A 25,558-nucleotide genomic window follows, 5' to 3' on the forward strand; every position below is an offset into this window, starting at 1 on the left:
AACAGGGTGAATTCAGGGCTGTTTTGTAGATACATACACCATGCAGGCAGAAGCTTAAAATGAACTACTCTTCAGAGCAGCTTTTGTTGCAGCATAAACATATTTACAGAACTAAAAAAATACAGTATGAACAAAATCATGCAGCTTGCATATCCCTGTCACAATGCTCTGTTTAAGCTATACTAACATTGTTGGCTTCAGAACTCTCTAGATATAGAATCAGTCTAGCACACTTTCCCCATCCATTCTCTCTCCAGGCTTGAGCACAGTGTTGTACTGGTCAGACTTTTATAAGTCGAAGAGGCTGATTAGTTCTTGCTACTGTGCACCCTAGGCTAGGTCCCCGCTGCCTGCTGCAGCGCGCGCTATGCCGTGCGCTGCAGGAACAAGAACCACCCCACAATGGGGCCGGCCCCACTAGCTACCTTGGCGTGCAATTTGCTGTTGCATTGCTCGACCAGATTTTCTAAATACAAGAAAATTGTGTTTTCATCATAGGTGTGTTAAACCATCATAGGTATATCTTTATATTATACAAAAAACATTAAATGTGTGTCTCTCATAATGCAGAAAGTTATAGCAGAACATGCTTTAAATTATTTTTCACACACGTTCTGCTCACTTTATGTAAAGAGTCTATTTAATTGATAAAGTGCAAAATATAAATTTAACAGAACTTACTGCTATCTATTGTTGCAAAATTTGTATCATTCACAAGCTTTCATCTTAGTTCCATATTGTGTGCCTAAAAATGTGCATTTCCACGTATTATGCAAATAACTAAATATTTAATATAATAAACTCAAAAGCTCTAAACATACAAATGTGTTTTCTTATAGTGTATTATGCTAATGCATAGCATGGCTGACGTCTATACCTAGTAACACATTATTTGTATTACTAATATTTAAACAAAACCATACTGTATATGATTACGTTTTTTTATGAACTGCAAACCATAAATAGTAATTTACTGTGCTACCGTACATGTACTTCATAGTATACATTACATATAGTGAAGCAGTTAGTATCTTCTGTATCTCTCGATCATTGGAAAACTAGAGCAATTTTAGAGGCTTTGAATAAATACATTGTAGCTGTAGCGCATTTTTATTTCACCGGTGGAAGAAATATTACTTCATGAATAAAAAACATCCTATTACTCATGAGGTGACAGCATTACACATGTCTTATTTAGCATTTATGGAAGGTAGGGAAGTGTCTTATGTAACTTTTTAAGATATTGCTTAGGTACTATACAGTTTCTGATTAATAGCGATATATGCATTGTATACAGTTGTCACGAAAAACATGCTTTTCAAAGCAATTTTAAAGTTGTGTTGCCCTAGTTTCTGTGGTTCCTATGGCAATTACTGGTGGTTATTTTAATCTTTTTATGGGAATACTTCTCAGAGCTCAGCATGTCTATGGTTCAAAGTTTAACAATATTACAAAGTATTGTGGAATAAACAGGTCCAAATGGGAAAAATACGATGATTAGCATTGATTTCTGCTTTAAGTGAACAGTTATGCATAGAATGCATGCAATCTACTAGAACAAAAAATAAAGGAAGGGAACCCACACACACAAAAAGAGGACCAGAGAAGGTCTGTAAATCAAAAAAAGTATTTTACTGAAGGTAAGCATAAAAAAACTCCATACACAGTGAATACAAACATACATATAAGTGAGCTCTAAAACCACAGGGCTAAGAAAAATAAAAAGTTCTATGAAGAAAGTACTTAAGTCAACTCACAATAATGGCTGCAGAATAGGCATTGAAATGGCACAAAAAAGGATGTGGTACTAGTAAATTGAACAGGTGGGTCACACTGGGATATGCAAGCCAGAAAAAAGGAAAAAAATAAAAAGCAAGGGGGAGGAGAATAAGTAAAAAAAATAAATGTTAAATAAAGGGGGGAAACGTTTCAGGAATAGACCCGTCTTCAGGCCCGTTCCCAGTGGTTCTAGGACAGTTTAGTGGATTGCCTCTGTGAGGACCCCCAAACAAAACAAGTTGTTATCAGATCCAGTAGTTGACTCATGGAGCCTTCCGGGAATTCGGGATTCCCCTGTATTGGGATAACTTGGGATATTTCACTATCTAGCGCTAGCTGCTTCCTTATCGTTCTCCATGCCTTTTTGTGTGGTGTATTAGTAAAGAATTGTTTATGTAGGTTGGGAGTTTTGATTCTTTTGCGTGTAGTATTACTATCGGGTTGTAACCCTCCATACAGGTATATTCTTTTTCCATTTCTGGGATGACAAACCCATATGTATGGTTAGCCAAATCTCTTATATATCTAAATAGGCAGGCCTTCCCATAATTATTCACATCAGGCATAGATATTCCTCCCTCCAACTTATCCATTTGTAGTTTTCTGGTGCTTATTCTCTTTTTCTTGCCTCCCTATATAAATCCTGTGAACATAATGTGGGGCTATGCACTAAGCTCCATGCTTTTGCGTCCGGATGAAATAAAAAAGCACGTTCGTTAAAAAGCGTACGTGTTGCTTTTTTCCCCCTGCTAGCGTTCTTAAACTTCACGTACGCTAGCTGATAGAAAAAATAAGCCGCCTGTAACATTTGCATGGAGATTTCTCATCTCCATGCAAGGCTGCTACAGGCGAGCGTACACTAAATAAATAAATTTTAATAATAGTGTACATGAGCAGGGGGTCTCCAGACCTGAACCGCATTGGTTTCAGGTCCGGGGGCCCCTACTTCAGGAGATACAGGACCCGTTATGGGGTGCCGGTATCCCCTGCACTTTGAAAGCTTCCGCGTCACGTGACCGGGACATTTAAATTCTGCAGGGGATACTGGCACCCCATAACGGGGCCTATATCTCCTGAAGGAGGGGGTCCCCCATGCTGAAACCAATGCGATTCAGCTCTGGAGACCCCCTGCACATTTAGACTACTGTCAAAACACACATATCAATAAACAATAATTCCTTACCGTAGCGGCTATCTGCAATGGTAATGAAGCGGCTAACCACTAAGGCAATGAAGAGGTTAAAGCACAATAGCATGTTTATTGGGGACAATTGCCCCCAATAAACATAGCAATATACAACACACATCCCCCCGCCCCCTAACACATACAATACAGTAATGGGCAAAATAACTATTATCCACATATGGATAATAGATTATTTGCCCATTATTAAACACATAAATCAGCATAAATAAAGTGTTCTACTTGCCCCCTGGCAATGATGGGTATCCGGTCACCCACCCTGCCCCCATTCATTTGTACAGTGGGATATATATATATTTGTTTATTTATTTGTATATTGGTGTTATATGTATATATATATATATATATATATATGTGTGTTTGTATGTATATATATATATATATATATATATATATATATATATATATATATATATATACACAAACACACACATATATATATATATATATATATATATATATATATATATATATATATATATATATATATATATATATATATATATATATATATATATATATATATATATATACATATAACACCAATATACAAATAAATGGTTCAGGATTACATAAACATGTATACATAAAAACATCAAATCTGAATCTCATAATTATCACATAATAAAATTAATCCAGCAGCACTTTTAAAAATAAATGATATTTCCTCTCCCAACAAACCAGCAGCTAGACAAATGTATATCAAATGCCACACAATTGCAATGAGTGTGTACATGATGCAATTAATCTGTGCATCATGTACAGTAACACTATGCAAAATCAATTTCAAAATAAAAAACACTATGAACAATGTCCCCTTACCACCAATGCGATCTACAAAATCAAATAGAAACTAAGCAACATAAATACATTTACCATGTGTCGCCGGCCATCTTTCTATTGATGACGTCATCTTAAAGGCAATTGAAGCTCAGCCATTCTGATTGGCTGGCGTCATTGCCTTTAAATGACGTCATCATTTCCCCCCCCCCCCCCCAAATCACATGTTTTTCCAATCAGGGCCGTGGGAAACATTTGACCAAAATGTGACGTCATACGCCTATAAAAGCCTATGTCGTCTCATTTTGAAGCCAGACGCCGAGGAGGGAAGACCTCCCCTCCTAAGAAGATAGAAGAAGACGGAGAAGACCCCAAAGAAGAAAAGAAGACCCCAAGACTGACGGAAAGGATTACAAATAGAAGAAAGAAGACACTGTTGTGGATTGTAAGAGTTTATTATTTTATGGTTACCTTTGGATTGGTTCCAGTGCTTCCGGGTCCCCTGAATTTTGGTGAGCAATTGTAAGTAAACAAAACAAAAGTTTATTATTTTAACTTTTACAGGTTTTTTTTATTTTTTATTTTTGTGTTTTATTTTTTAATTTCCATTTAATGCCCCTGAATTGATCTATGTCCCTATTGATATACATACATTCAGGGACACTGAATGGGTGTATTCTATGTTATTTTTGGATGTAAATGCATTGTTTTTTATGCTCTATTATTGCCCCTGTATGTTATGTATATCTATCTATATTGATATACATACAGGGATAATAATTGATTGTTTTGCTAATGTTTATGTTCTTTTCATGTATTACAAATGTATGTAGCAGCTTTATTTATACATTGGTGTGTGTAATGTAATTTTTATTTAGTAACATGTAATTTTTAATGGTTTATGTCTGCTAGTAAGATTTGAATGATGGTGGTTACTTTGACTTAGAATTTATTTGGCAATGGTTTGGCTTTAGGAATTGAATAGTAAATTGTATAATTGATATGGATTGTATTGTAATTGGTTTAGGAAATTGATTAATTGATTGATGGAAAATGTATTTATGTTGCTTAGTTTATATTTGATTTTGTGGATGGCATTGGTGGTTAGGGGACATTGTTCATAGTGTATTTTATTTTGAAATTGATTTTGCATAGTGTTACATGATGCACAGATTAATTAGAGCATGTACACACTCAAATGCAATTGTTTGAGATTTGATATATATTTGTCTAGGTGCTGGTCTATTGGGAGAGGAGCTATCATTTATTTTTAAAAGTGCTGGTGATGAAATGTGCAGCTGGTTTAATTTAATTGCAATGTGCTGATGTTGAGATTCTGATTTAATGTTTTTATTTACACATGTTTATGTAGTCCTTAACCATTTATTTGTATATTCGTGTTATGTATATGTATATGTATATATATATATATATATATATATATATATATATATATATATATATATATAACACGAATATACAAATTAATGGGGGCAGGGTGGGTTAACACATTAATTACTGTTGCAGTTATTAACTGCTCAGGTGATTAAGGGGTCAACTGGCATTTGAAAATATTTGGTATGGTTTTTTTTTCCCCCAACGGTGGCCGTTTGATGCCCGGATGCCCACCATTGCCAGGGGGTAAGTAGAACTCCATTTATTTCTGCTGATTTATGTATTTAATAATGGGCAAATAATCTATTATCCATATCTGGATAATAGTTATTTTGCACATTATTGTACTGTATGTGTTGGGGGGGGGGGATTGATGTATTTAATGTATAGGTCAGGTTTATTTTTTTTACATACAGGGTTGGTTCCTTTTGGTCTGCGGGGGCCTCTGGAGACCACCTGAGGTCTCCTTGGGCTTTTCACGGGTACCAGGCTGGGGGTGTCCATGGGGGATACCTGCGGGGAAGAACCGGTGGCCCCAATCTGTTGGGGGCACTGCGGACCCGTAGGGACCACCCGTGGGCCCCCAGGACCCCGTGGGAACCACCCGAGGCCCCTCAGACATCTGTGGGTCTGAACCGGGGCCCCCCAGACAGCCGCGGGCCTACCTGTTGAGACCCCATTGTGGCCCACGGTGACCCGCGGAGACCACCTGGTGGACCAAGGCACCTGGCGGGGACCACCCGTAGGCCTCCAGACACTGTTTGAAACATGGTGCTGGGCTACTGTGAGGTCTATGGACACCCGTCAGGGCCACCGGGGACTCCCGTGGTCCTAGGGTATTAACCCTGTATGTAAAATAATAAATCATGTATTTATGAGGGGGCACAGGGGGTGGGTTATGTAGTGTTTATTTAATCTAGTTATGTTTATTGTGGTTAAGGGGGGTGGGGGAAGTGGGTATTGTCCCCAAGCCAGATTGGGTAGGCCTCCTTGTGGGTAGTGGGTGGTTAGGCCTCACGGGTTGGGTAGTGGGGGAGGGTTAGGCCTCCCGAGTGGTGGGTGAGGGTGGGTTAACCCCTTAATGGCTGTAGCGGTTAATGACCGCTAAGGTGATTAAGTGTTAGGGGCCCTTACATTGGCTCTTTGATAGTTTTGTACGTTTTGCAGCACCGGAGGGACATGGGCAGGATGAAGATGAGGATGAAGACGGCCTTCATCGTGGGTGCCTGTAAAAGGTAAGTGTAATATGTATTTACTGTATTTATTGTGATTTATATGTATTTGAAATGGGCAAATGCATTATTATCCATATGTGGATAATAGTAATTTTGTCCATTACTGTACTGTATTGTATGTGTTGGGGGGACGGGGTGTATTTAATTAGAAGTATTGTTTATTTTTTTGGAGGCACAATATTGGTGCCGCAGGCCCGCGGGGACCCCAGGACGGCTGCGGGGACCCCCGCTTGGTGAGCCGGGGACACCCGCTGGACCCCCGGCCTCCCTCGGGGACCCTGCGGGGTCAGCCGGGGACACCCGCCGGCCTATTGTATGGGTGTTGCGTCTGCAAAAATGTAAACAAAGACATTTTTCTAAGTTCAGCTTTTTTAGCGGCTGCCTTTAGTTGGCGTGTTTTCTTGAATGCAACTTTCGCATACACTAAGGTTGCGTAGCTTAGTGCATCCCGCAGAAGGGCAGAATTGAACGCAAACAGGGTAACGAACGAGCAAAGTTGGACTTAGAAAAATGTCCTGAATTTTGATTTGTGTCCTGAAAAAAGTAAGTTTTAGAACGCAAAGTGCCTGTTTGCGTGTCTCTGTGAATCACGTTCAGCGCAACATCACGTTCTAAGAGCACTTTGCGTTCTTAAAACGACTTATCAGAGCTTAGTGCATGACCCCTATGTACTTTCTTGACATCTTTGTTACTTAGTGTGATAGGAAGCATCATCATTGGGTAGAGTAACTTGGGGAATTTTGACATTTTAATCAAATTTCCTTTTCCTTTTTGAATTGGAGGGATCAGGGATTAACGGAAATAACAGAATTAATTGAAAAGAAAGGAGAACAATGTACTGTAAATCATTCCAGGAACTAAGGAACGTATTCAGTATAGACATTAGAGGGTTCTTTGCTTATCTTCAAGTTAGGCATTATGTAAATTGCTAGTTACACAGAATTCACTTGGTTTGGAGAAAAATGTCCTGGACTCAATATTAAAAAAGACAAAAAACATTTTTTTTATATTAGTAAGATCTGCATATTGACAACTCCCAAGGCAGAGGATCCTATCATGCCAGGGACGTGGGCCCAGTGGAAAAACAATGTTCCAGAAATAGGAAATCATGAAATTATAATTAAGAGAAAAAAAAATATATATATATATATATATATATATATATATATATATATCGTCAAAGGGGCCCAATCTATACTGTATATTGGAGAGAAACACAAATCAAAATTCTACACTGTGTATACAGTATATTACACCTGGAATACAAGCTAAGTTTTCACATAAGTATGAGGGAGATTGCCCAAAGTGTTTGTGGAAGAATGACCGTTTTTTCCAGATGTTTTGAACATGCCCCCAAATACAAAACTTCTGGAATAAAATAGGTGACTTTATAGACAATATATACCAAATAAAATATAACAGAGATCCTATAAGTCTACTATTGGGAGCAGAACAGGGGAGGTAGTGGACAACACCAGATATCCTAGGCTTATTCAAACAAAACTTTTTTTTTTTTTAATATACAGTATAAGGTTTGCAAGGATTTACCAGGATAAAGTGTTTAAATGAAAGGAACTAGAGAGATACGTTGATTCAGTTAGATTGACTTTTTGAAGTGGAACTTCTTTAGTGGCACCTAGTCAATTTTGATGGGACAAAAAAACTCCTTCATGGAGACGAAAATGTGAAACGGAAATGACATCACGTAATGGCCGCCACTCCCCCCACACGCCCGCTGTCACATGCCCGCCGCCGGTGCCGCTTCTAACGGCCGCCGCCGCTTCTAACGGCCGCCGCTCCCCCAACACACCCGCTGTCACATTATTATGAGCGTGTCTGGACTCTGTTGGACCCCTGCCCCGGTTCTCCCGCGGGATATTGTCACGCGTGGTGCAGTGTCTCAGTTCCTGGCAGTCTGGCTGCCAAAGGGCGCACCGCTGAACCACCTCCCCGCCATGTGCAGCGCATGCGTCAGAGACTGTGGTTACCATAACAACAGAAACGCTTTGCGAGTCACATGATAATAGGGGGTGGGATCTGTCGGACAGCAGCCAATCCCCACGTAGCGTCACTGTCCCGAACAGCCGCCATGTTTGAGTCGGTCAGATAAAGTGTGAACAAACAGGAATCCTTCCCGTTCACTGACCTTGCTTTCTGCAGGCGTTGAGGACGAGCTATAAAGAAAGATGGCTGAAATACAGTGTGACATAGCCTGACGCTTTGTATCTCTATGGTGATAGGCCTGTTATACTGTACCTTAGATCAGATGACAGGGTGGTTGGTTATAGGGCTAAATGAGGGTGCATGTGTTTAATGGAGATAGTAATCATTTAGCTCTGTGTGTGAGTGCAAACTTTTCATAGTACCCACACCCCCTGTATCACACACACGCTGTCACTCACAAACACACACACAGACATACACTTTCACACACTGTCACACACACACACACACAGACACACAGACACACACACACACACACACACATATTCACACACACACATATTCACACACACACAGACACACACGCACATACATATTCACACACATACACACACACACACACACACACACACACACACACACACACACACACACACACACGGAATTCACAGTTATGCGCAGAAATAAATTTACTTTACATTTTGCTGACAACACACAAAGAAGTTTCACTAACTATGCGCGTGCACAGCACACACAGCTTTTTTTAGTTAAAGTTAAGATTTAGAATAGGATTTTATTTTCTCTTTTTGTATTTTCTACGTATGTTTTATGTGGAGTTGGGCATATCTCCTATATAGTAAAAATGTTAAGGACAAGAGTCAATTGTAGCTGCTGACGGAGGAGATAGGGCCAAAAGAAAAGGGGAAGAAAATAATAGATCATGACCAGGTATGAAGCACTTCAAAATCAAAAAAATATACAACTTTTGGTTATACAATACACATAGTATAAGTAGCAATTGTAACAATTTAAGATATGATCATTGCTGTACTATGAAAATTGATATTCTTTGTATCTCTGTGATTGGAATAACTAACGTTTTTTTTTTTTAAATACTGTATGTGCATCAATACAATCCACAAAATGATAAGTAATTAGCCAAGATGTCGATCGATCCATTCTCCTCGTCTTGGGGGTTTACTAAATGGCTGTCATTGTCCCTTCGCTGAGGGCCCTAGCAGACCTACACGGGAGAAATGGCAAATAATATTGAATGGTAATAGAGCCTGTCCCAGTACAGTATAATAAGTGTGGGCAACCAGGGAGATACCTAGACAGAGGATGAGACGCACTCAATATCAATGGTAATAGAGGTGGGGTACTTAGCTGCCGGTGCGCTGATCCTGGGGAGCTCCTGTAGTCCCAAATGTTCCAGTACAAAGAAGAAGAAGCAGGCACACGGTCTTCACCTTGAGAAAGGCAGTATTTGACTGCCGAAACGTTGGACTTTATGGCATATTAAACCTCCTTTGAGTAAGACCGTGTGCCTGCTTCTTCTTCTTTGTACTCTTTCAACCAGGGAGATACCCCCACAACAGGGAAACCTCCTGGTTCTGTACCTTCAAGGATACAGTACCTGAGCCCTGAGCTGTGGAGTAACACCGGATATCTACGTTGATGCACTCAATTTAATACATGGCTATGTAGGAGACCTCCTCATGAAACAACTGTTCTTTTTCACCAGTGTCTTAGCAGAGATGGAATCAAGAAGAACTTGTACGGTCCTTGCAGCAAACAGAACCTGGAGGAGCAATGGATCAGATCCCTCTTTCAGATGAGCTGTGACCATTGTCTGGGCAAAGGAGCAATCCATCCTGGACAGTTGCCAGATTGGAGTTTGCCAGCATGGGGCCATGCGTTCTTGTACAGACCTGGCCATTGGGTTTGTACCTCCCGCCTCAGTGTCACCTGGTGGTCACAGTGTCACCTGGGTGGTCTGGAGCAGGAGTGTGCATCTGCAACTTATCACCTATGAAGTTCTCGACTACTCACACTGCCACAGAAAGGTTCTCCTGCAGTCAGAACGTGGATGAACTGTTCCAAAATAACCTGTTCCATTACCTCTTCTTTATTAGGTTCCTCTGGTAGGAGACAAATCTCACGGTTGCTGTGCATTGGCCCGGGGTAATCCTTAGGGGTTTTTCGATAGATCCGGATCTCGTGGCGATAGGTCACTGGGGTCAGGCCTAGCTGATCTAGAAATGTGGCTTTGAATTGATAGTCCAATGCTTGCCCTGTGGAGAAAGATTGGTAGGCTGCATGCACGTTTCCAGTAAGAAGTGGTGCCAAAGTCCAGTGATCTATGGCCCAGCCATGTGCGGTGGCCACCCTCTCAAAAGGTTGGAAGGAATGCCTCTGGATCCTCTGTTTCCTTCCTTTTAAGCAACAGTAGTGGTGGGTTACTTGGAACCTCTGGTCTGACTAAGGACAGGGCTGAGGTGAGCAGTTGGAGAAGCCTCTCTGTTTGCTGAACATACCTCTCAGTTTGCTTGTCTGCCACTCTGCTTGCTTCTTAGCATGCCACTCTGCTTGTTGGACCAGCCTCTCTGCTTACAGGTCCAGCCTCCCTGCAATATCCATGATGGTCTCCAGAGCCCCTTCAAAATCCAAGGGCCACCTCTGGTTGGTTTTAAAACCAACTGTAGGAGATACCAGCAGAGATGACAAGAGATGTGTTTAGAGAAAATAAAAAAATACTTTTATTTAGCCAAAGTTCAGCAACAAAAAAAAAAAACACGGCTTTTTCTCATCCTATGTTTAGCAGTACAAATTATAGCTTTTCTCAGACAACGTATAGCAGTACAAAGTATATCAGAGAAACATGTAGCAGAGAAACCGACCTCAGACAGGGAACTGCCAGCACTGGACGACAGGATGCCTGATTTTAAATGCTCTTCCGGATAAAAGTTAATTATTTGTTGGCCGCCTTGCTACAGTCACATTTTTTACAACATGGGTACAAGTGGAAAATTACCGAAGTAATAATCCTAGGAGAGCAGAGCATTACCTGGAAATTAATGCTTTGACAAGAGAAAATGAAGATTCAAGGCATAGGCAATATTATGCCAAATGATGCATTAGCGAGAATGGAAAATCTGAGCCATATAGAGCTGTTGCCAGACCTAACCTCTCATGGCTGTGTTCATTAGCTATTTCCAGTGTCTGTTCTTTTTTTCTCTTATAGCATATTTGACTTTGCCTCCTAGAGATTGATGCTTTAGAAGAAATCTAGAATATGTGCAGAGAACAGCTGTTGTCATTACCAAGCATCCCTTTGCTCCTTTCAGTGCCTGCCTTCCTGGCTCCTCCATAGAGCAATTTTGCGTTTGCATTTTAAAATAAAATGCAGCAAATTTAATTATGCTTTTTTTGTAAGAAAAGCACAAAAATAGCTTGCGAAATCTGCTACCGGGTTCCATGCAGTTTTGTTAATCTTAAGGGCTGCTTTCCCCAGTGGAGACAGGAGGCCAAACTGAGGTATTAAGTTTGTGATTTTTTTAAAAATGGTTTTATTCCTTTTTTTTCTGAGCATTCTGTCTTTCTGATTGATTTCTCTTTTAGCCTTTCAAAATGTATAGTGTTCACCTAAAAATGTTTCCTCCTTACTTTGATTCTTTATGCATGCAAAATAATCTTTCTAATAATTTCTACACATTTTCAATATAGACAAACATCAAGGAAAAGCATAATTTTAATACCATTAGTACCTTTACTTCAAAAACGAAATGGTGATGTACATTTTTATTGGAATGGTGACATTAGAGGTAGTGAAATCTTTAGATTCACTCGTAACATCATTATGTATTTATTATGCATTTAACTCAATTTATTATAAAATTGCTTATGTGTCTGTTTCTAGGTAGTTATTAACTGTTGCGTTCCTTTTTGTCTGTCTACCATGATCTCTCATTTTCATTTAACCTGTTACGTTTTCCTGTTCCCTGTTCTTTTTGATGTTGTTTGATGGAACATTAATTTAAGTAATTTGTAGGCAATCTCAGAATCCTTTTTTTTTTTTTTTTTACAAAAACTGATATTTAAGCAGGTTTGTCTTACAAAATTGTTCAGCAAAGTTGTATGGGTGTAGCTGGAGAGCAACTCTCTGAAGAAAGCCTAAGCTAGATGAATGAGCACTTGCCCATTCCAAACTTTAAACCCAGCATCAAGTTGCCTTTCCATACGCCGTGTAAAATAATTTGTTTCACATCATTGGTGGGTTTTTAAATTGGACACAACATTTATTGCATACATGCAGTAAATATCCAAATTATATTATAACCTGGTCCATACCTTACCAAGTATATAAACTCATTTGTTACTGCACAGACATATTTCACAATTTTAGCAGTGACGCACGGACGACGAGCGGGGCTTTCGTTCAGGACTGAGGCTTGGAACACATTTCCAGGAATCACCACACATCCCGGCTAACCCCCTCCACTCCTCGTGGCACCGCCATCAATCACGGCTTGGCTGATTACGGCCTTTACCATCTGGACACTCTGTGGCACATCCGTTTGAGGAGATAACTTCTGGTATTAGGGGTACAGCACACAGTGTGATATTTAGCCGGTGGGATTATTGTTGTGGTGCAGCTGGGACTGGTTCTATTGAAAGGTTACTCTGGTAACTGTTAGAGACTCACCATTGAACATTCACCATCTTCCTCATCTGGTTTATTTGACCCCATGTTCCTGGTAACCTGCCTGTCTGTCCATATACCGGTGTTCATCTGCAGTCACAGATTGTCTCAATCGATTGTGTTTTTTACCCACCATGTGAGTATAGGTCCTGCAGACTACTCCATGTTTAAATAAAGATTTCTATTTTACAGTGTTATGCTACGGAGCTGGCACCTCTTCTTTTGTTTTTTTTGTAGGTGTTTGTGATCAGGCAAGATCAAAGAAAGAAGCTTGTCCTCCTCCATACAGACTGTTCTCTGAACTGGACAATCCATCAGTTTCAGTCACGTGATTGGTTTTATTATATTGTTGTTGTTGTATTTGTATTGCACTTTTTCACATTCACTTTATTATTATTTATCAGTCACATCATATTCAAACTCACACTCATTAGCGCTACTCTTTGTTTGTGTTAATATGTATATATATATACACACAGAAATATACAGAGAGTTTTTAACTATGGTTATCTAGTGTGTTCAGCACGGCTTTTATTTTTGTTTGTTTTTCTATATCCCTGCAATTCTAATGTATCCTTTGAACCTTGACAGTCCGTCTACCTGTTCTTTTTTTTATTTTATTTTTTTCAGGTAGACCATTCATATTGGCTACTTTTGCTTTCCTAAAACAAAACAGGTGTGTTTCAAAATTTGTAAACCCACATATGTTTTATACAAAAGCTAATTTTAAGATTTTTTGGAACTGGTATACTGTGAAAGGGGACCTACTGTATTTCATGGATAAGGATTTTTTTTCTCCCTACTGTGGCCTGATATCTTTTTTTAAAAGACTCCACCATTGCTATAGGGTATATGTGGCTTTTGGGGCATAGTGTAGTGTGACCCATTTTCACTTTCCCTAGTTCTTCAGTTTTTAATGTTTTTATCTTGATGCTTAAGATATCCCCCTCAGCTACTACATCTCCCTTATCTATATCCTGTTGACCGATTAATGCATAAAGTTCCCCGAGTTCGCCTCTTCAAAATTCCCCCCCCAAAATGCTAATGTTAAAGTAGTTGTGAATAGCGCTGTTTCATTGCATGATAAACAAATAATTTCCAGCTGCTGTGTGCTGCAGACGATGCCCATCTGATACTCCAAAGACTACCCTCTGTTATGGACACTTCCTTTTCTGATACAAATCTTGCTCCTGACCACCCAACCATTATTCTTTTGTTGAAGTGCTTGCTTATTTCAAGCTTGCAAAATCAAATGCACGCTAGTCTTGCTGCTGTGCTCAAGTATGCTTTTTTTACACATAATTGGCCCTAAAATAAAAAAAATAGGACTCTTTGTATCTGAATTCTCTTCTATGAATTTCAACCAGTGTCTTGCCCATACTGTATACCTGGTACAGGAACTGCCTGATCAGTCCCATTGCCCTGTCTCCATGATTATCCACAGGCGTGGGGACATTCCAGTCTTTGGAGAATCCAGTCTCTGGACCACTGCTTCCAGAGCTAGCAACCTGAAAAGGTCATGAACCGCTCCTTGCATCCGCAGTAGCCTGCATGCAATATTCAAGTTCCCAATTCAAGATTACATTTGCTTCAGTGTGGTTTTCTTAGCTTGCATGTGTTTTTCTATCTACCCGCTAAAGTTGTCCTTCTCTTTAGGTAACCGGTAGACATGGAGAGGGAATCAGAGGAACCGGTTTCAATTCCCTGTGTCAGCTCCTTGTGACCTTGGGCAAGTCACTTTATCTCCCTGTTGCTCAGTCACCAAAATCATAGATTGTAAGCTCATCTGGGTAGAGACTGTGTCTGTAAAAATGGGTATGTGCTGTGTACCGTGTACTATACTGTAATTGTGAAGCACTGAGCCCATTAAAGAAAAACGCTATATGAAATAAAGTTATTATTATTATTATTATTACCTCAACATGCCTCTTCACCATTTTTTTTTTAAATATTTTCAGATTGACATTCAGTAGGAAAATTGGTTGGAAGCTAGAGCAGTTCAAGAGTCTTTTCCTGGTTTAAGGATCACAGATATATGAGCCTCCAAAGTTTTCTTTGGAAATACATTGTTGTCTCTGATTGAATTAAAGGTGGATTTTGTGTGTGGTAGCAATATATCTATGAAAGTTGTGTAATATTGGTGTATGTAGCCATCTGGTCAAGGGCTTTTTCCATTAGGTAATGATTTAATAACTTCATCAATATCTTTTAGATCTATAGGTTTGTCTAACTGTGTAATGGCTTGGGGTTTAATTTATTTTACCTTTTCTAGATGTAGCCAGGTCCCCTCTGACTCCTCGGTTTCTCGTTTCCCTCTCCCTTACCTCCGCCAGGGTGGGGGCTACTGCAGGGGCGAGTGTATCACTAGGAGCTCCCGGCATCATCAGAGGCAAGTATGCCTCAGACAGAATGCTAAGGGAGAGGGGATTAGATATAGTGTCCAGAGGACACAGATATAGAGGACCCCGACCTACCATAAAAAGGGACCATTTCCCCCGACAAAGAACTATAGTCTGGTTTGCCCTAGTGGAGCGATCTGTGCTGACACAGAAGGATGTTCTTTCATACCGAGTGTCATGGAAGAGAGGGGGGATTAGATATAGTGTCCAGAGGACCCCGGCCTACCTTAACCAGGGACCATTTTCCCTGCCAGGGAGCTATAGTCTAGTCTGCCCCAATAAGAGGTCTTGTGCTGAAGCAAGGGCTATTGCTGGTTCTGAGTCACACTGGGTATTGATAGCTGTGGAGGTCTTGAAGGGATAGTCTGGTTAACTTAGTCCAAAAATCTCTGAAGGGATCTACAGTGTCAGTGCAAGAGCAGGGTGGCATAAGGTGCTGCGAAGGGGGTCGTTGGAGGGGTGCCGGGACCTACTCAGGTGCCTGAACCTCCGTATAGAGACCCACCGCAGTGCTACTAGCCATGGCTGCATAGGAAGTCACAGGCACTCACAATGAAAATTATCATGTGCAACATACTGAAAGGGGTTTTGCTTAAACTGGAAGGTAACTTCTGTCTCAGAATATGCAAAAAAAGAAAAGTGGTTCCCCGCCCAGAATCGGAGGGACCGCGTGCAAAGAAGGTCTTTAAAATGGTGGCCACCGCATGGTGGTCCTGTGCATGAGTCACAAAATGGTGCTCCCACCAAGAACACGGGACCACATGGGATGCTGTGTGCAAAATTGCAAAAGATCTGCAAACAGTTGCATCCTTTCGGTGCCAAATTCTGGCACCGCCCACCAACGTGACTGGCTCATTCTGAGTCAGGTCTGCCTAAAACCAAACAGTCCCACCTCTTAATTTCACCCAGGGGAAGACTGAAGAGTATGGCAGCCAATCAGAGATGGTTCCATGCTGGGAGGAGTATCCCCTCCTGTTACTGAATTGTGTCATTTCTAACTAAGCTGAGTAAGAGAGAGGAGCCTAAACAATTGTATCCAGACTACCTCATGGCGTCTCACTCAACTGCGGAAGACTTGGAAGTCTCCAACTACATGTTCCCATGTGGCTACCTGATGGTCCGTGTACATGGACAGATACACTTTCGGTGCATTTGCTCTCACTGTCACCTGCCTGGCGGCCTAAAATTTGACTAGGTAAATCTTGCTCCATTAAACAAAAATGCAACTATGAAAAAAACAAAAACTGAAATCAAGACCCAGGGGGAATTGTATGATTTTGCTCGGTTTTTGAATTACTAAAGGTTTCAATGAACTTTGTGAAGAAACAGAAAAGTTTGGCTGAATATTTGCCGGCCGAACTTTAACAAATTCTCCCATCAATAATAACCAGGACTGCGTATTTATGGAGTCTCATTTTATATTCCTGAATGTTATGAGCTTTGCTGGACCTTCCATTTTGTTTGTGACCATGGGAATGACAAATTCCATTAAAGAGGAGATCAGGAAATATGGTTCGGCCAATCAGAGAAGTGCCTATCGGCCATTGCCAGGAGATGAGTTACACAAGGGCGGGTGAGATGGCACCAATTTGGCGGTCCCGAACATGACTCCGCTTTTGATCCGTGTGCAATTCCAGTGGGGGGGGGGGGGAGAGGGCAATCCTTCCCTAAACACTGCCCTTTATTTCTTACCCAGCCAAGTCCTGGAAAACTGCCCGGAAATGTGGGCCTTTTTGCCCTTACATTGGCATCCTCCCCAAGGGAAATCAATTGAACAGCAGAAGGGCATGGTTCTCATGCGGAAAGGGGTGGCTGACCTTGCCCCCTATGTACATCAGGGTGGAACTACAGCCCCATATGTGTTAAAGCACTACATACACTGTACCACTGCTTTTAAAATACAATGGGGTTTATTCTGTAAGCTGCGATAGCGCTCAGCTATCCACATTCAAGTCAACAGGGCTTTCCATGCAGATCGCACAGCTCAGCGCTAGCGGAGCTTACAGAAAGCCCCAATAAGGTTTTACAGGGTTTTTGGAAAAACATTCACAGGTAATCCCAGTGCCTCACAATAACCCTTGGGATACGCGTAGTTACCTTGATGAAATGGACAGCAGGACCCGGCTTAGCCTTTATTTGAACTGCCCTGCTGCCCTTTTTGTCACAATACCCATAAAACAGGAATATATATACACACACACACACACACACACACACAGTGTTTTTGTGGCATTTATTTTCTGTGAACAAGCACTGTACACTTTTCATATATTAAATCTAAAGTTTAATAAGTACTTTTCTTTGACTTTCTCTAATTGAACCAAGTAACTTTTTGAAGAGATTAACCACATTTTTTGACACATTTTGCTGCATTGGGTGTGTATGTTAATTACATATTTTTCTAGTAAACAGGGGACCAAGGACTCTTAAGGGTAAGAGTTTAAATTATTCTTGGTGGCGGAAGCATAATTAAGGTTTAGTGCAATGTTTTTTGGAGAGTTATTGATCATTTGTAGTGCCCTGTGGGGTGTTAAGTGAGTCAGCTAGATAGCTGGATGTTTTAATCCCTTTCACATACTGTACATAGCCGTGTGCACACATGTAGTTGCATTTGTAAAAAGCGCCAGCAATGTATGAAGTGCTTTACAAAATTAAACTACAAGGTAAATCATTAATAAGCAATGGTAATAAGTGCAACAGGGAAATGATAACATAAGGCAAAGGAAGACCCTTACATTTGAGCTTACAATCTAAGTGGTAAATTGTGATGCTTTATGACACAGTAGGAGTAAAAGTGCATTTTTAAACGTGCAGTTAGGCACATACATAATACTGTCCCATTTTTCGCCTATTTGAGAAACAACAAAATGTGAAGAAAAATGCGACGGATTCACATATCTAATGTAAGTACTTTCACAAGTCTAATGTGAATGAGATAAAATCCATAGCTGCATGGAGAATAGAAAGAAAGAGACCTTAAAAAGCTCTCGATGAATATAAAGCTTCTATTAAGGTTGCAGTACAGAGAATGCGGTTTGATCCAGGGCTTAACATCTCACAATGAATTCAAATTAATTTTATTAGCATCACATCCTAATGGTATCCCCAGTGGGAGCTCAGTATGGAAGCAATTGGTCTGTACAGGTTTTACATACTCTATACTTTTTATGAGTTTCAGGAGATACGAATTTTCAAAGTGTATCCTTTTTTTCAAGATGAGAAACACAATTGCCAATGCAGTTTAAACGTACTGCATGTAATACATTTTTAAACTGTGCATTTGTAAAGTGAATGTTGTACAGTAAGTACTTCAAACCCTGACTACTGTACCACTTTGCCTACCTTTGAGATTGGCTTAATCTCATTCTACACAAGTGGAGAAATAATAAAAATGAAAGCTCGAACTAATTAGGGGAAGGGAAGCATGACTCTTGGCTTTAGGGGCCATGGAGTGATGTACTGCTGCGACACACTTTATTCGAGCAAATACCCAGTATGTACCTGGCAGATACCTGGAATGCGCCGCTCCTCACCTCTGACAAGCCCCGTTGCGTTTGCCTTCCCAGCCTGGGTTCATGCCTGGCTGACGGGTGGCTGATCTGTTAAATGATAATGATTAGGATTTAATAGGCTGCAATGCTTCGCGTGTCTACCAGATGGCATAAATTCATGAATTGTAATGCAGTATATATATATATATATATACTGTGCAGTATTGCAGCCAGTGGGAATAAAATGCTTCAATCCCTGCCTGGAAAATAACGCAATGCACTCGGGCAGAAAACAGTCACAAACCTCAATACACCCGAGTATACCCGAATTCGTGGGACTAGCCGAGCTCGAATAAAGTGTGTCGCCAGTGTATAGAGGTGGTGGGAGGTGAGGAGGGCTAGATTATTTAAGTGGCTGTCACCTCATGACCTGCTTTTCTTGTGCTCTGACCACCTACCCAAAAGGTTCCATGGGCAGATTGAGCTTGTGAAGCATGTCCCGGCATGTGTGTACAGAGGTTGTCTCTTACCTTTTGCAGTATGATTCATTCTCATCTTCATGGGCACAAAGAGAAGTTTGGGGAGAGCAGAGCCGGTAATAGAAATGATCGGGCAGTGAATGTGGTGCCCCAGTCAACAGAGCAGAGTGCAAGACTCCTGGATGAGCAAGCTAAGCCCCAGGATCAGCAACAAAACTGGAAACACAGTCCAAGCGGATGCGGGAGGAAAGAGGCCCATTCTGGAAGTGAGAGGGGAGAAGCCAGGGCAACCAGATTGCAGCAGGGCCCTGGACACTACAACTCCCAGCAGCCTACAAGAGGTAGGGACTTCCACAAGTTCCCAAAAAGTGTGGGTTCAATGCAGGCCACAGGGTTTGGACTGTCCCATCAGATCACAGCAGGAGAGGGGCAGCAGTGGTTTCCAGGAGCAGGGAGGGGCCAGAAGTCCCGATGAAGACAGGAGCCCCAGCAGGCCATTGTCTGGGAGAGGCTTAAGCAGTTTCCAGAGGGAGAGGTGTACAGTGGGAGCCCATCCTGGAAATTCAAGGAAAGGGGTCAGGCATGGAATCAGACATGCAAGGCCCCAGGTCAAGTTCCCCCAACGGTAACGCTGCAGCGACAGAGGTTCATTGGCAGCAGCAGAGAAGGTCTGAGGAGGTCCAAAGGTCTGATGAGGGTCCAATCTGGTCATTCACAAGGGTGTGGAAGTGGCAGAACCATCTGCAGTTTGGTTGGAGCCCAATCTGCTAAACTCATGCATAGGGTGGGAGGCAGGGTTAGTGGAGGTGTGTTTTTCTGGAAGGTGCTGGCTAGGCTTAATGTTCCAACAGATGAGGGGACGTAGGACATAGCTAGTTCAGTTTCAGGTGTTTTGGGGTCAGGCCACATGGGTCATTAGTGGAAGCCCCATTGCAGAGCCATTAGTAGCGGTGGTAGTGGGGTGTGTGACTTCAGTAGTATTGGGCATAGCGGTCAGGGGTTCAGCAGTCACTGTTGTGTTGGCAGGCATAAATGTGACCAGTAGAGAAGGTTAAGGGGATGTAGAGGGGCAGCGACACTAGCACATACAGAGGTGGGTGATAAGGCGGTGTCAGATAGTAGCCTTAATGATGGTTACTTATGTCTGTTGACCCTGCTGGGTTATCATTTCCATAGGCCACCAAAGAAAAAAATGTGGCCATGTGATTATATTGAGATACATATGATATTGCCGGGATATAAGGTTTTGTTGGGGATGGTTGTTAAGAACAGGTATAGTAAGGATGAGTGAATAAGTACCCAAGACTTTTGGGAACTGGTTTGAGGAGTTTGTCATCTTAGTGAGCGTGTTGGGTGATAAGGCTTCCCAGAATTTAGCAATGCTTTTTGAGAACTGGAACACTCTTTGTGAGGCATATAAGGTATATTGTGGGGTCGCTTGGTGTAATTACAATGAGGGTTTTAGGGAGCACAGCTAAGAAGCATGGGGTATGGGAATATAAGGACATGGAGTTATGGTTGTCCAAGCGGACACTGCAACGTCCATCCCCATTTCAAGAACTAGCCATCAGTGCATAGCAATCAGGGAAGTCAGCCGTTCTTAAGCAGAGAGGGTTGGACTTTTAACAAAGGTGGAAGTGTCTGGGGATCCACAGGTTAGGACAGAAGGGCTTAGATTGGGTGGAGATGCTCCCAAGGATCCTGCAGGAGAGTAGAAGAGGGAGGCCCCAGTTATTCTGGTCCTTCATGTTGTGGGGAATGATCTGGGCCAGGTGAAGTCAAGGGAGTTAATAAATACAATCTGATAGGATGTAGCCCAGTTGATGGTAACATTCCTAATAGTGCTGGTATGGCTCTAGATTGTGACATGATTGGTTTGGAGGCTGGCTTAAAACAGACGAAATCTTAATCGAGGAGTGGCTGATTTGGTGAGATTTCCCCAGGTGTTAGGAATCATGAGTACACACTGTGTACATAGTCACATAGTGGCAGTGAGCATAATCAGGTGCACTATGTAGGGCTACGTGCTGACTACGTCCAGGAGTGTTGGTTTATGTATATTAAAAGGTTGTGCCCATTTTTACCCAATCAAGGTGTCTGTATTTATTTGGTTGAGTTATTAAATGGAATGGGCAAGAGTCAAAGGTACAAGGGTCATGTAATTTGGAAGAAATTAAAATATGTTTAATAGTAAACATTAACTAAAGAGCAAAACAATGTTTTACTCTTATTTCTTAATACAGCAACAGATCTAGTTAAAACAACCAAGATATATTTAATATATTTAAGAAATGTTGTCAAACTAGAGGCTGTAGATAAATTACATGTAATATGTATGTCTTCAATAAAATTGAATTGAATTACAAAAGATGTTACCTGAAATGTGACACTGGCTAAGAATTAGAACTGATCAGTGAGAAGGTGCATTTCCGTATGCCATAAAATGTATTTTTAATATAAGGACATGATTTACTCCACATGCAGGGAACATAATACAACTAATACTGAGGTACTGTACTTAAACAGTTCAAATTACACAAAGACTCTAAAAAAAAAAAATGCCCAAAAGTATATGAATTATTGTATTGAAGGAGGAAAAGGGGTTCTAACAGTAAATGTGACACATTTGAATTCCTGTATTTGTTAAATATCCACAATATCTGTTTATACTGAGGGCTACAGTATTTGCTGATTTCATATCTGGGTTTTTAAAAGGCACAGTAATAAAGTCTTAGGGCAGATCCACAAATCTCTGTTAGGCTATTTTTCATAATGTTACCCACAATTATGGTAACGCTACTCCTAACACCTACAGTATCCACTAAGGAAATTAACATTAGCCAGTAAAATAACTTATGGATAATTGTTGATGGACGTTAGGCTTACTTATATCAAAACATATTCCAATGAACGGTCTAGCCTAACATTGCAGTTTCATGAACCTCCATTAATGTTAGCACAGGGAAATACTGTAACGTTTCGATAAATAGGTCACCCCAAAAGTAGCTGTTAATCACAGCCAGACCATGCTTATAATAATGTTATTTCTGTGAATTGCCTAAAATGACAAAGGCAGGTCTAAAGTGCTACCCAAATAAATTGTTTGGGTATGGCATGTTATGGTATATATTGTTTACTTACTTAAGTATGTAGGTACGATAAAATTACAATTTAACAATAGTGAATTTAAAATTTATTCACACACTTCAAATCACTGTGGGTGAACATGAACAGGGAAAAAAGGAACATTTACATTGCTGACAAAATGTCAAAGCTAAACAAAACATCTATTCCTCTTCTTGGCAGTGGAAAGGACAGGCTCACTAGGCTACTTGTTCAAAAAATGGACTAGGGAATGTAGCTGAAGGAGGAATTGACATCACTAGCGAAAGTGATGTAGCCAATGATTTGATGAATGCAGCAGGTGTGGTCAAAATAGAAATACAGTAAAGGTGATTTGATGCTCAAGCATGGAATCCCATTGTTCTGAGTATATGAGGGGGACACTTCTGGGACATGAGATATAAAACCTTTAAAGAGCTCCAGTTGCCCTGAAGGCAGGGGTAAATGCACAAAGACACCCCCCCTAACCTCATTGGGCTGGCCCCAGGTAAGTACTCACAATTGTGTCACCAGTAGTCCTTCTCAATCTGCGTGCAGTTGCCAGTAGGGAGAAATCCAGTGCAATATGGGTTGGTGCAACGCACAGCAAAAAAAGGGGGTGATGGCAGGTCTGGCAAAAATGTTTCTTTATTATGTGGACATAAAAACAGAAGGCTGCAACCTTCTACGCGTTTTGTGCAGACAAATTGCACTTTATCAAGAAGTCTTGATAAAGTGCAATTTGTCTGCACAAAACGCGTAGAAGGTTGCAGCCTTCTGTTTTTATGTCCACATAATAAAGAAACATTTTTGCCAGACCTGCCATCACCCCCTTTTTTTGCTGTGCGTTGCACCAACCCATATTGCAGTGGTCAAAATAGAAGTCTCCTTAGCTTGATGCACTACCCAGGTTAGGCCATTTACCGCACCAGTAAGTAGGGCCAAACTATTAGTCACATTGGTGATGTGTTGTCGCAGAAGGTGTTACCATTCTGCAATGGTGGCTAGAATTGCGTGATATAGTGGCCAAAATACATATTCATCTGCCGAAAAGCAGAATGATGCATTCGAAGCAGCTAATGCTGATACGCCAGTATTGCCTCATCATACTGTAATGCTCTAATGAGCGGTCAGCTGCCGGAGCAGGTGAAGGTGCTGGACCAGGTGAAGGCGCTGGATCAGAAGCAGATGAAGTTGCTGGAGCTGAAGTAGCAGGTAAAGGAACTGGAGCTACATACTCCAATGGCAGAACTACAGTGAGTTTTAAAGTCACTGTCTCCTCTTGCAGCTCTTCCTCACCGGTCACCTCCATGGAGCTTTCCATCTGTGCAGAAGGGTGTCTGTGCGATAGTGCTTCAGAAAAGGTACAAAATATTCTCATATAGGGTACTAAAGTTTGGGTACATATAACCACATTTGTTTTGCGTTTGTGTATATAAACATCAATTTCTTTCCATGTTAAGATCTCTTTAATAAGATGAAAAATATGCTGTTCAACTATTTAACATATTGTAAGTCTATTTTACATAGTTTCAAGTGTGTGGTGTAATTGTGATTTGAGAACAGATTTGAGAACAGTAATATGGTTATGAAGCAAAAGAATGACTTTATAAATATTGTAACAAGACTGTAATGTGTAAGTCATGGTTTATAGTATACATGTAGATAATGAGTTCATACATTCAAGCATGTCCCATACTGTATACAGAAGGTTATTGTGAGAACTACTCACCACATGTATGTGTGACTGCTGTGCAAATAATACAGTAATTTTATGTGTCTGATCTATAAGGTTGTTAATAATATTACATGTATACATCAGATTCAAATACACTATTATATATGTAGTCTGTTTTTACTTACCAGGTTGCTCCTGCCAAAGATCCTCTGTGTCTACAAGTCCTGGAAGGCCGACTACCTGTGAAGGTGAGATCACCTGCATCAATCTTCTCTCAGATGGTGAAAGTTGCAGTTCTGATGATGGTCCCCTTCCTATGCACCTTGTCTGGGCAGCATTATCAGCCAGTTTCTTTTTGACCTTCTTCTTACTATCTGCCCATCTTTTGTTGGGCATGTACAGAGTCCGGACAGCATTACCCAGGGCATTTATTTGTGTGAGGATCTGCTACCATGTATGTTTTTCTCCACAATTCTTACATTTATATTATGTACATGCGACACGTGGCTGGAACACATGCATTATATATTTGTCGCAATGCGCATTGTAGTGTTTCTGCACCATTAAAGTACCGCTACGGCATATATTGCTATGATACAACTTCTGTTAACGGTCGCTGTTTTTTGCATATTACTAGCTTTGTAGATACCCATTAAACACAGGAAAAATTGCGTTAGTTAGGTAATGTCATGCTATTTGACCTGATTTAACTGAGCTCTCTGTGGATCTGCCCATGAGAACCTTAAAATTAACAGGTTCATACAGAGTACACAAAAATCTATTTGGTATGTACTATTATAGGTTCTGATGTAATGCTTATGAATATATCATATTGTAATTGTACATTAATGTGAACATACAGTAGTAGATCCATTTGGGGTCATTAGGGGTTATTGAAAAAATAATGATTTGATTACGACAGAAACCATTATTGGCCCATTTCCCTTCAGAAAATCTTTGTCATTGTGTAGCCTTTTAAATGTAAAATTGTAGGTGTTTTGAAATATTGTATGGCAACCAAGAGGATACCCTTAAATATACCACCTACCTTGTTCTAGCCGTGAGCGTTTAACATTTCTGGTCAGTGTGTTGTTTACATGTGAATATTAGGGCTCACATCTACAGATCATGTAATTATCAGGGATTTTAGCACAGATCATAGAGAATTTGAGTATAAAAAAATCATGCCTGAGGTTCACAAATGAGATTAATCTTGGGAATACACATGCATGTGTGTGAATCTCAGAGTTTCTCCTCATGAGCCCCTGGGTGAACCAATTACAACACATACAGTATAGTGTACAAGGCTTAATTTGGCAATGTATATGTTTTCTGTTGTATTCCCTTTTATTTCATAAACAGTCTGGTCT

The 25,558-nt window shown here is 40.7% G+C and overlaps 1 protein-coding gene across 8 annotated transcripts in view; it reads left to right on the forward strand.

Annotated features, from left to right (window-relative positions):
* Positions 1-25,558, forward strand: part of KHDRBS2 (KH RNA binding domain containing, signal transduction associated 2) — a 753,630-nt gene that overhangs the window by 156,535 nt on the left and 571,537 nt on the right. For 5 of the 8 annotated variants that reach the window (XR_012801184.1, XR_012801179.1, XR_012801178.1 and 2 more), the window contains one exon: positions 24,377-24,436. The exons of the other annotated variants lie outside the window; for them this stretch is intronic. Coding sequence is in view for 1 of the 5 variants with exons in the window: in XM_075598111.1 (XP_075454226.1) it covers positions 24,377-24,436 (60 nt within the window). In the remaining 4 variants the exon portion in view is untranslated. The remainder of the gene's footprint in view (positions 1-24,376; positions 24,437-25,558) is intronic. 8 annotated transcript variants of the gene reach the window in all.

Source organism: Ascaphus truei, chromosome 4 (genome assembly GCF_040206685.1).
Source record: "Ascaphus truei isolate aAscTru1 chromosome 4, aAscTru1.hap1, whole genome shotgun sequence".
NCBI lineage: Eukaryota > Metazoa > Chordata > Amphibia > Anura > Ascaphidae > Ascaphus > Ascaphus truei.